This window comes from Podarcis muralis, chromosome 4 (assembly GCF_964188315.1).
Source record: "Podarcis muralis chromosome 4, rPodMur119.hap1.1, whole genome shotgun sequence".
NCBI lineage: Eukaryota > Metazoa > Chordata > Lepidosauria > Squamata > Lacertidae > Podarcis > Podarcis muralis.
This window is the reverse complement of record NC_135658.1, coordinates 23,359,299-23,375,214: the sequence shown is the minus strand read 5'-3', so window position 1 is coordinate 23,375,214 and position 15,916 is coordinate 23,359,299. Positions and strand designations below refer to the sequence as shown.

The following is a 15,916-nucleotide window of genomic DNA, read 5'->3' as shown; positions in this document are numbered from 1 at the left end:
TTCAGCTGCTTTTTAATGTGGAAGCAAATGATCACAGTTGCTCAAGGTATGCAGCTCTGGCTATTTTTTAGAGAAACTTTATATCAGTCAAGAAGAGTTTGGGAGGTAGTACCTTGCCGGTATATCACTTTTACACACACACTTTCCTCAGTTTTTATGAGGTTCCTGAGCAATCCTTTGTAAAGGTGTAATAGCAAATGTTAGGTGCAACATCCAGTTGTGTCCACTTGCTCGTGCAACAGGATTTAGTTTATCTTGTCCCCCAACCCTTTGCAGATTTGGAAGGATATGCAAACAACTGTTCATGCTATGCTGGATCGCACCCCAGCTTTTGAAAGTCACTTCAAGTATACTTTCTAAATTGTCAATTTAACCCGAGGTACTATTTCTGGGTTAGCGGAGTCTGTAACCTGAAGTGTATGTAACCTGAGGTACCACTGTATCAGCTTTTGAATACAGCAACCCAGTCCTCACATGCCATTAAGAGCCCTCTGTGAATTCATATTAGAGCTATGCTGGGAGAAACCACACCAGAGAGATAGCATACTATAGCAGGGGTAGGTAACTTTCAGCCGATGGGCATAGTTACAGCTGCTAGGCTATATCCACCTGGCAATATATATGGTAGGGGGCAGGTAAAGGAGGGGCTTGGACACGGGCTGTGCAGGCACTGTCTTATCCAAGCCAAAAGACAAAAAAAAAGTCTTTCATAACTTAGAGGACTGTACGTTCCTTAGGGCACGAGGAAATAGACTGAATGCCAAGGTAAGTTTGAGCAGGGATTTGTGACAGCCATTTTTAAAAATAAACTATAAAACATAATGAAACTTCCACAGTAGCCAGCCACTATACTTAGTCTTTATTGTCTTTGATTGAAGTTTAACCCACATTTTATAGTCCCTATGGTATAAAAAAAACCACTTGCACTGGAGGTATAGTAAAAAAAAAATTAGTTGTGTTTTTTTAAAAACAATGATAGACTGAGCTTTTGGGGGGGGGGTCTGCGCTGCAATTCCATAAATAGTTGTAACAGCCATTTGACAGTTGAGCCTTAAGGCTTGACATCAGAGTCTACAGTTTCTGGATTAGTATCGCAGATGCGCCGCCACCTCCATTACAGATTCCAGCAAGGCCATACTCTCCTTGCTTCAATGCATGAGCCATGTGAACAACAATTCTTGCTCCAGACATCCTAAAACAGAAAAAGCACCCTAGTTAAGTTTTGAGTTGTATAGATTGGCAAAAAGGTTAGCGCTTGACCTTATAAATCAGCTTTTTCAGCCTGTGCCTTAGAATCAGCATAGTGCTAAATAATATCTAGCTGAAGCATAAGACAGTAGCACTAGAGGTAAGTCGTTTGTGACAGACCTGTCTCACACATGTGCTAATCTATGACAACCATGCACCACTGAGCATCCTGGAGGGTGAGTTAGGATGGAACTATGCAAAGAGGGAAGGGAGGCAAGAGATGTGGGAAAAGAGGACGTGGGAATGGAATCAATAGGGAAGAAGTATCCAAAATAAACTTTTCTATGGGTCTGTCTAATGCAGAACTGGCCAGTTTAGCAACAACTCTTCATTGTCTTAGGTCTTTCCCAGCCATCCTGTTCCCAAACTAGATGCACTGATCTGTGGTCCCAAGACTCAGAGACAACTTTTTCAGTTATCATGGTTAAAATTTTCCAAATCTATTGTGTCTGCTGCATCAATTGATTAAGACACTACCAAACACAATAAACGTTAAGGAGAGTGTTGATGGTTTGAAGTTGGATTTTTTACAGGACTAATACTTCCTCTGCACCATTACATAATCTTATTTCCTAGTGGATTATGAAGCAGGGCACTTAGAATATTGCAAACTATTAATAATTTTAGTTTAAATAAGAGTAGGCATTTTTAAAAGTACCAAGAGCAAGCACTTCAAATGCACCATGTCAAATGCTGTTTCAAGGGGCATTTACTTAAGTAAATTTACACATCAGAACTAGGAATGCTTTCTGCCTTCTTACATTTATAGCTTGTTACCAAAGCTATAATAACTAACTATTTGCCTTTGCTGTGGAGGGGAGGGTCAGATACAAATTTCTTCTTCTTGTGCAAACAAATGTATTACTTCACTTACCCAATTGGATGTCCCAAAGAGACTGCTCCTCCATGAATGTTCACCTTTTGTGGATCAACATCTAGCATTTTAATGTTGGCTAGGACAACAACACTGAATGCTTCATTAATTTCCCACATTTTAATATCTTCCTTTTTTAGACCTGTCTGATTAAGTATCTGGAAAAAGACAGAAACACATAGATAAAAGGTAATATATATCACCAACAGGGTCTGAGGGTTCTTGCCCTTCTGTTTTAATTCGAGATATAAAATGGGTCACTGGTACAATTGGGACTGTAGTTCAAGAGACATCCAACCATAGAGAGAAACATTTCAACTGACTTAAAGCCACATGTCAGGTGGAAAAAAATTTAACAATTATCACTGCCTACAGCAGTCAGGATTCAAGCAAATACTTTCTCTAGAAAAAAATAAACCCAGTCCCTGAATTACGAAATCCATGTGTACCAGTTTCTAATCAAATCTAAGGTGTGAGATACTTCAGAATTCAATATTAACAAACTAATTAGTTCAGTGTTTCACAATGCTAAAATACCAGCATTAACCTAAGAGTGAAATGTAGATTTCAAGCAATAAAGCAACTGGAGTAACACCTATTTAATTGTCTACTTAAATTACTTACAGTGCTGCTGAGAAATGTCATCTAACATTTACGTTTTACTCAAATATATTTTGCTTTTCAGGTCCATTTTAAAAAACCACTTTGTTATCAGTAGGTAGTGAACACCAAAAAGGAAAATAAAAGTACAAAGGCCAACAGAAAAAAAACCTAATGAGAAGATTCAGAGGCAAGTTGCATTATGGTTTTGGCAGAAGCTTACTAAGAAACCTTCCATGTTTGATTGGCATTAAGTCTTATTATCCAATATTCTGAATACTTCTGAAGTATAAGTATTGCTGTTTGACGTACTGTGATAAATATGAGAGAGCCTGCTTTGAGGAAATTTTTAATTTGAAGGTAGGGGAATGCTATAAAATGATTACCTTAGGAACTGCATGTGCTGGTGCAATTGGAAAGTCAATAGGATCAACAGCAGCATCTGCAAAACCTGCAAAAGAGCAAATGTGAAGCAGAAGGGGGAAATGTAATTATTGGTATACATAGCAGCATTTAGAGTACCTGCAATAGATGCTTACAGCCTCTGGCAAAATTCTGGATATTATCGCTTTTAAAAGATGTAAGCATGGCAGTGTTAGAGGAACAGCTGAGACATCCCAAAAGCCCCTGAATTCTCTCGAGTTTGGCAAATTGTCAAGCTATGACTGCACCATTCAGTTAAAAAGTCCTTTCAACCTAACCTGCTGATAAAAGACAAAGTAAAACAAAGTCGGGGATGCGGGTGGCGCTGTGGGTTAAACCACAGAGCCTAGGACTTGCCGATAGGAGGTCGGCAGTTCGAATCCCCGCCCCGCGATGGGGTGAGCTCCCGCTCCTCAGTCCCAGCTCCTGCCCACCTAGCAGTTTGGAAGCACGTCAAAGTGCAAGTAGATAAATAGGTACCGCTCCAGCGGGAAGGTAAACGGCGTTTCCATGCGCTGCTCTGCTTTGCCAGCTGCATGCCAGCTCCCTCGGCCAATAAAGCGAGATGAGCGCCGCAACCCCAGAGTCGGTCACGACTGGACCTAATGGTCAGGGGTCCCCTTACCTTACCTAAAACAAAGTCAGTCTAACCCATTATCTGTCAGGATCAAGCATTTCTCAACATTTCACTAGAAAGTCAAGAAGATTCTTACCTACTATTTTAGCCAATGGTTTAGCATTCAGCCTTTTGGCTGCTTCTGAAGTCATCAGTACTAATGCAGCTGCTCCATCATTCAATGTACTGGCATTGGCAGCAGTTACTGTTCCTGTAAGAGGCAGCAATGTGAATATAGTGCATTCCTCAGTAACATCCTAAATTCGAGCCTATGTCAATCCATATTCAAAACACTGGCCACACAACATACAGCAATTCAAATTCAACAACGCTGGCATTATATCAAAACACACATCCATATAAACCATTTCACTGAAGGAAATGCAGGTATGTTTAAATAAAAAATGCAATCTGGCCAGCTTTTACTACATTAAAAACCAGGCATCACTTTTTCCGAGCTTACCGTTTTCTTTCTGAAAAACGGCCTTCAGTTTTGGAACTTTACTGAAATCAACACGCTTGTACTCCTCGTCTTCTTTAATCTCTGTGTCTGGTTTCCCTAAAATAAGACTTTATTTAGTTAAACAATTTCAGACTTCTTTGTGGCTGGACAGCTGGCACTCCCTAATTTCACAAGGAACAGCAGAACATGCAAAGGCTGCAGTTAAGCATGCTTCAAATCATTGTCTCATTTCTTGCTCCATCACTGCCCTAAGCCTCCTGTGAAAGGGAAGAAAGGCAGATAGGCTTCCCAGGAGGCCACAAAACCTTTTTTTTGGGGGGGGGGAGGGGACACAGAAAGAAAACTCAAACCTCAGCTTGGAAGGTCAAAAAACACAAAAAGCTTAATATGGGAATAGGGGTGTAAACAGAAATGGTCTCTATTTCAGCAAAAAGAAACAAAATATGTTCAGTCTTCATTTCATAGACAAGTTATGTTTGCCAGAATGCGTACAACATTTTATACCATTTCAGTACATAGTTTATCATAAAACAGAAGCTAGGGAGGTATTATATATGAAATTATACTACCTTTCTGAGAAATAGTAACTGGGACAATTTCATTTGCAAAAACTCCCGACTCCCAACCTTCCTTGCTTTTGGTGTAAGATTTTATGGCATAGGCATCTTGATCTTCCCGTGATATAGTAAACTTCTTTGCAGTATTCTCTGCGCAATTACCCTGGGGAGGCAGACAGGAAATCACTGAAAGACATTTTAAAAACTGGACAGGTTTGTGTAGATCAGCTGTGCTATCGCCAAAATCCCCACTTTTGAGTTTAATGGACTCGAATATGAATTAATAAATTTAAATCAACTGAAATGAAACTGCCCATTTCGTTTGTGACTGTTAGACATTGGGAACAAACAAAAAAAACCATGCAACTCACAGCTTCTTGGTTTGTTTGCTGCCTGAAACAAGCTGTGCTAGCTTTTCCAATGAAACAGCATGAAGCAAGGCCGTTTGTGGTTTCTGAGTGTTAAGCAAAGGTCATGGGATAACTAGGGATGGGGGAGAAATTTGATTCTACTGTATTCACATTTAAAGGTGAACCTACCATTGCGCTAAATGGAACTTACTTCCAAGTAGGGCTGCAGCCTAAGTGACATAACTGTTCAGGGCTGCAGCCTTAGGAAACTGATCAAATCATTTTGCATGTACATGTGGGGATTCCTGTATCATCCTGTTTTCCCCGACTTCTCACTCTGGATGCAAATGAAACACCAGAGATGGACCAGATCATCTCTTAATTTACTAAGACTGCCAGCCTGAAGACACCACAGTGCCAGTCACACTAAATTCAACAGCATTGCTGATATCTTAGGCATAAGATTTTGGTATGTATTCACAATTTCTGAATCCCATTAGATTCAGTAGTGTCATCTCCAGACTATTGGTAGTTTGCAAAAGGGTATTCAACTGCTTACCGGGAAGTTTAGGTTTGCACAACTGAAGTGGATTAAATCTGCTTAAATCTTTTTTTTAAGAAAGAAATAGACCTGAATGAATTTATTATTTCGGTCACAGACTAGTTCCAGTCCACATACAATATCAAGGAAGTCATAAAACAGATAGGGATACATTTGAATTTGCAATTAGGTATAACAGGGACAATACAGTTACAGCAACAGTTAAAATATATATAAATTAAAACTTAGTCACTAAAATATAACCTCAAATTATCATTTAAGGCCTTAATCATTATGATAGCACAGTTTGTTCCCTACGTTTTATGGCAATCACACAGAATTTGGCTACCCTTAATGTGATCTCAGGATTCCTGTCCTCTACCAGGGATTTTAGATATTGAAGTTCGGATTCATTTGGAGATTTTTGCATAGCAGGGGTAATACCGTATTTTTCGCTCTATAAGACGCACCAGACCACAAGACGCACCTAGTTTTTGGAGGAGGAAAACAAGAAAAAAAATATTCTGAATCCCAGAAGCCAGAACAACAAGAGGGATCGCTGCGCAGTGAAAGCAGCAATCCCTCTTGCTGTCCTGGCTTCTGGGATAGCTGTGCAGCCTGCATTCGCTCCATAAGACGCACACACATTTCCCCTTACTTTTTAGGAGGGAAAAGGTGAGTCCTATAGAGCAAAAAATACGGTATATACTGAGCGTATTTCCCCGTAGAAATGGCAGTGTAACAAGGCATGAGATGGACTCAAGTAAGTTTGAAACAGGAATGTAGTCCTGATTTCCCAACAGTTAGCTGCTCATGGCTCAGGGTTCCCATACCTTATATTCAGCAACTGAACTACGTAAGCAGACTTTTATCTGTGTGTAATTTTTACCACAAACAGTCACAGAATGTTTAAAGCTGTTAACACTAGTTGTTATCAAATACTAATTTGGGGGTGGGGTGGGTGGACTTGGAAAAAACCCTCTAGATTCCTCTCTGGGTCAAAGTTCTCAACCTTTCAGATGACCTTCACAAGATTGTAAACTCTGGCCAGAATCCTATGGTCTGTATGGACTAGATCAGCTTGTACAGTCAGCGTTTTGTCCAGAATCTCCTAGCAACAGCTTCTAGCTGATCAAAAGCAGTTCACCTATTTGAGCTTTTTAAAGTTTTGCCCAAGGTGGTTGAGCAAAAATAAATTGGACGTTTCAGAGCCATTTCTGAGGAAAAAATGGCTTGTTAACACTGTCAGCACGGGCTGCCATACATCTGGATTTTCCAGGACATTTCACCAAAAAATTCTATGAATGATACCCTAATATTGTGCAATTGCACAAACAGAGTGTTTTCGGTTCCTTTCCTTTCTCAGTTGCAGATATAGATTAGGTGGAGACTATTATTTTTATTTTTTATTTTGCATATCCATAAGTTCACTATCCAGGGACAGATGGTGCTTAAACAAATAAAAGATCTCCTGGATTGGCCATTGCATTGGTGGCGGGGGTAGCTCCTAAACTCAACAATTGTAGGCTTTTGATCAGGAAAGTATCTGAACATCCTATTTGCCAAGAGAACTTTTAAAAACAACAACAGAACAACAAAAATAGGCTGCCACCAAACTTGCAAGACATTATAAGCTGTATTTACCATATGAATTTTGTTGTAAACATCTGTCAAGCCATCTTTTACAATCAAATCTTCAAGCTTTACTCCTCCATAAGGCGTTGCTCCTCTGACCATTGTGTAGGGTACATTAGACATGCTCTCCATTCCACCAGCTACCATCACATCCTGTTTCAACAAATTATATACAGTTTTTTCCAACTTACAAGGAGGATGAAAACAAAATACTGAACAGTGCAATACAGTGGTGCCTCGCAAGACGAAATTAATTTGTTCCGCAAGTCTCTTCGTCTTGCGATGCACGGTTTCCCATAGGAATGCATTGAAAATCAATTAATGCGTTCCTAGGGAAACCGCCTTCAGACCAGGCCCGGGGACAGTCTGTCCCTGGACCTCTTCTGAAGGCTGGGGGGGGGGGGACAAGGGCTTTTCTTCCCACCCCTAGCATTTTAAAAAACCCTGGGACAGCGGAGGACTTCTCCGCTGTCCGGGGCGATTTAAAAGCCCCTGGGAAGGCAGGCAGGGGGGACAAAGACTTTTGCCCCCCGCCAGCCTTCAGAAGAGGTCCTGGACCTCTTCTGAAGGCGGGCGGGGGGCGAAAGTCTTTGCTCCCCCCGCCTGCCTTCAAAAGCCGTCCGGGACAGCGGAGAAACACAGCGTGTTTCTCCGCTCTCCCGGGAAGGCAGGCAGCTTCCCCGCTGTCCCGGATATTTCCCTATGGGCTGTCGTCTTGCGAAGCAAGCCCATAGGGAAATTCGTCTTGCGAAGCGCCTCCAAAACGGAAAACCCTTTCGTCTAGCGGGTTTTCCGTCTTGTGAGGCATTCGTCTTGCGAGGTACCACTGTACTATTGTCCCTGGAAAGGCCTAGGATACAGCAGATTTCCCCCTCTCTCAACAGAATCTCCATTCTCCCAGAACGCCACCCCCCAAAATAAGGGGGGAATATGCCAGCCCCTTATTTTCCTGCCCACTATGACCTCTGCAAGAAAAATAAAAACCCTGAAAAAGGTTCCTTCATCTTTCACTTTCTCTCCCACACCTTTGAATTGCTTGGTTCAGATCTAAAAGATGTTTTGAGTCTCCCATTAGGCAAAAAGTTGCAATGCAATTCATCATACAATCAAAAGGATACATACACAATAACCAACACTGGAATGGGAAACCTGTAGCCCTTCAAATATTGTTGGACTACAACTCCCATTATTCCTGACCACTGGCCATGCTGCCTGGGCTAATGGGAATTTTAGTCCAACATAATGTGGAGGGCCATGGAGTCTCCTTTCCTTTGAGGTATGTATATTTATATGTGTATACACACACACACACACACACACACACACACACACACAAAAGCAGTGTATAAATTTTATTAAATAAATAAATGAAATAATTTCTAAAAATCCTCAGCTAGTCACAGTTATTAATTTTCCACCCACTGATTATGCTAATCTTCATGTTGCATATCCTTTTGATGTCCCAAGAAAATTGTGTAGATTAATATAAAATGTTAATAGTTTGGTTGGCCCCCATCTGTATTGGGAGAGAATGCAAGAGTGTGCCTTCGGGGGTGAAGTCAAACTGTTGGAAAGTTACAGGAAATAACATAGACAAGTCAGATACTGAAGCCATACCAGCACAATAATCAAAGCAGTGTGGGTTGGTACAGTTGGCAAGAAATCTCTCTGGCACACTTCCTTTTTAAAGGAAGAAGATCTTGCAAGAACAGAAGCTCTCAGAGGCACACAGAAGGATTCCAGCAAATTTGCTTTTATAAACAGTTGCTATTGCTATTGGCCTATTTAAGAGATTATACATTTCCACATATTTACAAGACTTCTGAATATACTGACTCTCCTACCTGGCTCCCACATGCCAGACTCTGTGCTGCCAGCATAATAGATTTCATTCCAGAGGCACAAACTTTGTTGACAGTCGTGCAAGGAGTAGAAACTGGTAAACCTGAGCCAAATTAAGATAAAAATAAATTACTAAGAATTTCCAGCCAACTGCATATGTGGAATATACCAAGTTGCTTTAATCAATTAAAAAGGAACTCATGCCAAAGAATCCCACTGACTTTCCTGATACCATGTGTTTTTCAAACTAGTAGTGTCCTCTCATACTAGTCTCAGTTCTATAAAGATGAAAGACCATTCCTGACATCTCCAGTAGTCCCTTCCATTCGTAACATTTTATCTTTGGGATTCAATCCTTTGACTTCACCACATCAGAAAACTAGCAACATGTTATTAGGCAACATATTACCTCCCCACCACCATACATGCTAAGGACACTAGCTCACGTGAAAGTACAGAAGGAGAAAAAGAAGGAAAGGTAACTCAAAAAAATGTTCCAGTTCTGATTATGGCAGTTTGAAGAAAACAGAAGGCCGATTCAGATTAAAATTCAAACTCAGATTAATTTGTTGAGTATTATGTGAATCGTACTCCTCAGTTATTCACCTCTGTTTTATAATTTAGCAGTGAATCTTACTCATTGAGGGTTGTATCCAATGTCATCTCAGTGCTAGTGAAGAAGGCTTCACCTTCTCCCCCACCGTAGCTCCCTACACACCCTCAGAATCTACTCTAGAGGTTTGGGAGACCTACTGAAGCTGATTCAGGGAGCTCTGAAGGAGATGCGGGTGTGGGGAGAAGAAGTCCCACTGCATGAAAGGAAATCTACTCATGCATTGTTGGATTTACGACTTGTGCCCTAAGAAGTCATGAGCCATAAAACAGTTTTGGTACCTGCACCAAGGGTTGCTTGTCTTGCAGGAGCTTGTCCTTGTCCAGCCTGAATAACATTGCCCATGTAGACTTCTTTCACTTCTTGTGCAGGGATACCTAATGGCAAAAATCAGAGAAGGCATTTTCCAAGCATAAAGTGATAATATGCTCATAGAATGAGAGAGAAAAGAAACATCTGGGTAAGAATGAAATAGATGCTGAAGCTGCCACTTAACTTTTGTTTATGGACAAAACTGAGGAGCGAAGTTAAGTCCTTAAAAAGCTCATCTAGATTGCAGCTCTCGCTGCTTTAGCTCAGAACCTCTACGCAAAACCACTTGTAAAGTGGTGCAGAGCAGGTACTTCTTTGCAAGCTTAGCACAATGTTTGCTGTACAAATTTGGTCATCATTGCTTTAGTCCCTGGGTTATTCACTTGAATGCAAACGGCCAAAACTGAAAGTGGGACAGGTTTGCAATAAATCATCCTTGAACCACGTCAGAACTGAGAATAAACCAGGGGAGAGGGTACTAGAGTGATGACAGTGGAGGACTAAGAATTGCTCAAAAGCAGACCGAGTGTGACATGCTTTAAAAAGGATGACATACTTTACAAATACACCTTGGGCACATGCATAATTGATTTCTTTAAAGAACAGCATGAATACTTAGTGGCTAACTTGTCCCAGCATAATAGCAAAGTGGCAATGGGTGATTACAACAAACACTAGCTGCCATCCCCATCCCACCCTGTTCCACAAAGCCTTCTGAACAGAGTCCAGACTTACCTGCTCTTTCAATTGCGCCTTTAATTGCAATGGAACCAAGTTTAGTGGCTGGCTGTGATGAAAGGGATCCTTGGAAAGAGCCAATGGGTGTCCGGACAGCACTTACAATTACTACTTCCTAACAAACAAAACCATTGCAACGATTATGACAGTTACCCACAGAAAGGTATATTCTCAAGTCTTAAGTTCTGTTTTAATTAGGAAGATTAGACTTAGCAGTTATCAAAGTAAGTGTATGCTCCAGAAACATCTGGTTATGCCTGTATGATGGGTTGTGTAGTGGTTAGAGTATCAGACTAGGACCTGGGAGACTAGTCCCCTTAACCATGAAACTTGATGGGTGAACTTGGGTCACAGTCTCTCAGCCTAACCTACTCCACAGGGTTATTGCAAGGATGAAACTGATGGAGAACCACCTTGAACTCATTGGAGGAAAGCTAGGATATAAATGTAAAAATAAATAAGTTGATTGGCATGATAATATGTTGTTATATCTTAGCAAGAAGGCTGTACAACTGCTGATAATTAAAGGAAATAAGACATACAGATGGGAGAACTTCCTACTTATTCTTTTTTTGCCAGGGAGTGAGTAGGTGGATCAGACAGCATGATAATATAAATAATATTATCTAGTGGCTGAAAAACATTGAGAGGGGGAAACAACATTGCAAGTTTTGTAACAACCCACGTAGGCCAAATTATAGGCAGTCTACTTAGACAATTTCAAAAGAGAACACAAGTTATTTGCAGCAGTGAGACAACAAAATTCTATGGCGTCCTAGAATCTATTTATTATGGCACACACTTTGACAACAACTACTTTTTGGATAGGAACCCACTTTATCAGATGCGTGCAGCAAGGTAACCTTTTCAAGTATGCACATAGATAGACATGTATCATTCTTAGGGCCAGACTAGATAGGATGCTGAATGCACTGCTTTTTAATTCCTAATTGAAGTGAGGAATGGTAGAGTGTTTTGTCAGGCTGTGGTGTGCAGCAAATCCGATTTAACCCTTAGCCTCTAGGCCAGAGCTTTCCAAACTATATGTAGAGACACGTTAGTGGGCTGCAGTGTGTAGGTGTGTCGCGCGAATGCTGGGAAGGGGTTGATTTAACCTCTGGATTGCTAGTAAAACTGAATTACTGTGTTGTGAAATGATGCATGTCTAAAAAGTGTGTCACCAACATGAAGTTCGGAAAACTCTGCCCTAGGCTGTGGTCCCAGTGAAAATTCTCCTCCCTTGGCCACTATCAGCCCCATCAGGAGAGCTTATATTGGTACCAATAGTTCCTCCTAAAATGAAAATGCATCTATGTGGGCAAGGCATCTTTTGTCAGGAGCACAGCAGATGAGGAACGAGTTAGAAAACCCTGCACACCATAGTCCTGGCAAAAATCCCCCCTCCCCTAATATGTTTCATTTGCAATTTAAGACCAAAGGCACATCAGGAAGTGATATGTTTGGCCTCACACCTACTCTGGCCCTTAATCCACTTAATATATCTCAACTCGCTGTTTGAAAGAACATGGTCTTGTACAGCTGGGCAAAGTATGGTATTGCCATCGCAAGTACCTGAAGTCCTGTTACAATTGATACTTACATTTAAGCCACGTTGTGATGAGTAGCCTCTTCTTGCATAAGTTAACATCTGAAAAAAGAGTTTATTTTTCAGTAAGTGCAAAAACATCTGGTTTAGTGATTCAAAAATATTGTGTTTTTCCATTTAACATATTTTAAACAAGCTACTTAAATACACTTGTTTGTTTTTCTTAGTACTTTGAAACTTTAGAATTATTCTTATTCTTAGCAGCAGCAGCAGCAGCAGCAGCAGCAGCAGCAGCAGCAGCAGCAGCAGCAGCAGCATTTGCTACTCTTTGAAATACTTCCAGAAGTGAATAGGCAGAAAAGAGCAAAAACAACTGTCATAACTTTGCAAAGAATTTTCAAGCAATATACCTTTACAAAAATCCTAATACTTAAAATAACTGTCAGTTAAACAATATTGGAATATTGTACAATCCTATTGCAAAACAAGTCAGTGATGCTGAGCTATGTTATTTGGTAATTTACCCTTTTGCTCCTATAACCTTTAGCCCACTTAGGTTAACAAACTCTGACGGACACACTGAGCAGTTTTTAATCTCTGTTTTAGCCTCTCTATTTAGATAACTTTTGCCACAGTAAGCAGTCGCACATAAAGATGAGGATCCAGGTTTATTGTTTTTAGCAGTTTCCATGTGCGCTCCAGAGGAGTGCTGTTTTAAAAGGGGCCATTGCTCCTTGATACAAACATAACTTATGAGTGATATTAGATGCATAAACACCATGAGACAACCACCATAGCAGCAGATTTTGAGCATCATTGAGGACAACAGAATAGAGGGAAGATTTTATCCAAAAAAGGCAAACTCCACCAGGAGGTTCTCCTGTAGATGACCCTTTACACAGGAGATCTTCTGATGGACCATACCTCCTCATGTTCATTTGCAGAAAGAGGAAAGCTGATCTGCTGATTGGCTTTTTTGTTTCAAGCAACAAAGTATATTGGGCTGTCTCTGCTCCAGAGAGCTCCTTTACCTTTAAGAGGGGAACCACAGAGCAAGAATTAGGCCCTGCCTACAGATACAGTAGCATGTAAATTGCAGGTCTGGCTTCAGATTATTGGGGGTGCTGGGCAGGCTGTCTTCCGTGGGCCTCCCATCTCCAGCACCTGTGGCCACTTGAGTCCCCAGACAATGATACTGCTGCAGTCATTAGCTTCTGCCTCCCACAAGCGAACTTGCAGAGTCTGCTTGTGCAAGGACTGGAGTTGTTGCTGTTTAGTCATTTAGTCGTGTCCAACTCTTCGTGACCCCATGGAGCACACCAGGCACTCCTGTCTTCCACTGCCTCCCGCAGTTTGGTCAAACTCATGCTGGTAGTTTGGAGAACACTGTCCAACCATCTCATCTTCCGTTGTCCCTTCATCTTTCCCAACATCAGGGTCTTTTCCAGGGAGTCTTCTCTTCTCATGAGGTGGCCAAAGTACTGGAGCCTCAGCTTCACGATCTGTACTTCCAGTGAGCACTCAGGGCTGATTTCCTTCAGAATGGATAGGTTTGATTTTCTTGCAGTCCATGGGACTCTCAAGTGGGCCCTGGCAAATGTCCATGACCCTAGGTGCCAATGCCACCACAGAATAAAACTCTATTTTTTATTTAAAATGCAACAGTTAACAACATTAAAGGTTTACAGCAGGCAGTCATGGGGGAAGTGGACGGGAAGTGATGTGACCTTGCAGCAGCTTGATTCCCACTACACTCTGTGTGTGTGTGTGTGTGTGTGTGTGTGTGTGTGTGTTAGAATTGAAAGGTAGCAAGAGTTTGGGAGATTACCACTTCAGTATAGGAGAAGGCAATCACCTTTGGAACATTATGCACAGAGAGACATCCTTAAAAAACATTTTTTTTAAAAAAAAAAAAAGGGCAGCAAAACTCGGGGGCCACAACAATAAGATCAGCGTTTCTCAGGAAGGATTTATTAGGAGAGAAAAAATACAGGAGAGCGCTCGAACACGGGGTTCCTCGGCTCGTCCAGACAAGCAAGACTCTGCCACCTCAGGTGGGCTCGTCCTGGCGCATGCGCGCAGGCCCGGCCTAAGAGGCACGCGGCGCTGACGCAGGGAAGGGCGAAAGGAGGCGGGGCTGGCCGCTTAGCCCGCTGCGCCTCAGGGGGACTCAGCCGTCCCTGAGGGGAAGCGCGGAGGACAAAGGAAGGCGGCCAGGTCGTCCGTCAGGGGAAAGCGGGACCTCCATAACCAAACCCGCCCCCGGCCTGGCCTAGTTTTCCCCCTCCTCACCCGAAGCGTCTTCGGCACCTGCCGCCCGCCCAACATCTTCGCTCTCGCGCCGGCCTCCGCAGCACCAGCAGCCGCCCTCAGAACCCCTTCAGCTGCCTCAAGCAACGGACCTCCGAGGCAGCGCGAGAGCCGCCGCCGTCACCTTCAGAAGGGCACGCCCACCCCTTGACCTAGCCAATAGGAACCCAAGGGCGGACCCGCCGTTTAATCCCCTGCCCTCGATTCTGTGCCTCCGGTCTGAGGAGGGGAGGGCGCGTCAAAATTGGGAGAAATCCTATTGGAGCCTGAAGAGGAGCGGGCGGAGCTATTAGAGAGCAGTTCTATTGGCGAGGGAGGGGGCGTGGGAATTAATAAGCGGCGCTCATTGGACAAGGGGTAGAGGTTGGGGAAAGGGCAAGGAAGAGACACACTATCCTTGGTTGAGAGGGAGGGGCTTGGCAGTTCCCAGCATCGAAGTGAACCGCTTGAAGGACATTCCTTCCCTCAGAGAATTCTGGGCATTGTAGTTTGTTAAGGGCGCTGGGCATTGTAGGTCTGGGAAGTGTAGCAGTGCCCAGAATTCTTTGAGGGAAGGAATGTGCTTCGAATGTGCTTTGAACACAGTAGGCAGGGATGTAGACAGTTTAGGTTGGGATGGAACCGTAGAATTGGAAGGGACCACAAGGGTCATCTAGTCCAAACCCCTGCAACGCAGGAATCTTTTAGCCAACGTGGGACTCAAACTCACAACCCTGAAATTAGGAGTCTCGTGCTTCACCGACTGAGCTACCTTGCTTGAAGAGGAAGCATTCACTATTGCTCCCCACTGCCATAAATGTGCAATGGCAAAACAAGTTCTCAGCACAACATGCACACAAAAGAGGCACCAAACGAGAAAAACAATTTACACAAAAGTGCACAAACCAAACATGAACTGGCAATAAAGTTGCTTTGCTTACCACTCTCCCCCCCAACTAGCCTGGTGAAGAGTTCTGGGGAGCTTGCACACTATTTTGTGACCTTTCTTTGGCCTAAGAAAGGTATTACTCTAATCTGGATTTTTACAATGTGACAGTAAACTGACTTTCAGCCTTATCAGTATACAAGCATACTCTGATGCCACGTGGAGTTTTAGGCATACTTATTTGGGACTTAAATCTCATTAAGTCAAACACACACATCTCACACTGCCTTGGATACCATCAAATTCCTGTTTTTTTGGTTTTTTTTTTGGGGGGGGGGAGATGTTCAGGAGTGTCAGAACCAGCCTTCTGGACCCAGCCTAAA

General features: G+C 42.4%; 1 protein-coding gene across 1 annotated transcript; it reads right to left on the bottom strand.

Annotated features, from left to right (window-relative positions):
• Positions 1–842: 842 nt before the first annotated feature.
• ACAT1 (acetyl-CoA acetyltransferase 1) lies at positions 843–14,810 on the bottom strand. Its single transcript, XM_028726224.2, has 12 exons — positions 14,651–14,810; positions 12,413–12,460; positions 10,810–10,927; positions 10,044–10,139; positions 9,152–9,252; positions 7,317–7,460; positions 4,794–4,944; positions 4,225–4,320; positions 3,859–3,972; positions 3,109–3,173; positions 2,123–2,280; positions 843–1,192 (listed from the first exon to the last, which is right to left on the bottom strand). The coding sequence occupies exons 1-12, from the start codon at positions 14,684–14,686 to the stop codon at positions 1,072–1,074; spliced, it is 1,248 nt and encodes a 415-aa protein (XP_028582057.2). The 5' UTR covers positions 14,687–14,810; the 3' UTR covers positions 843–1,071.
• Positions 14,811–15,916: the final 1,106 nt, after the last annotated feature.

What these genes read in the sequence shown, in the direction of transcription:
- ACAT1 (XM_028726224.2), bottom strand. Translation starts at nt 14,686, where the DNA reads ATGTTGGGCGGGCGGCAGGTGCCGAAGACGCTTCGG. An exon ending in ACAAGCAACCCTTGGTGCAG is followed by an intron (nt 9,253 to 10,043) that starts GTACCAAAACTG and finishes AATTTGGCTCAG; the next exon opens with GTTTACCAGTTTCTACTCCT. An exon ending in TTTACAACAAAATTCATATG is followed by an intron (nt 4,945 to 7,316) that starts GTAAATACAGCT and finishes CTGCCTCCCCAG; the next exon opens with GGTAATTGCGCAGAGAATAC.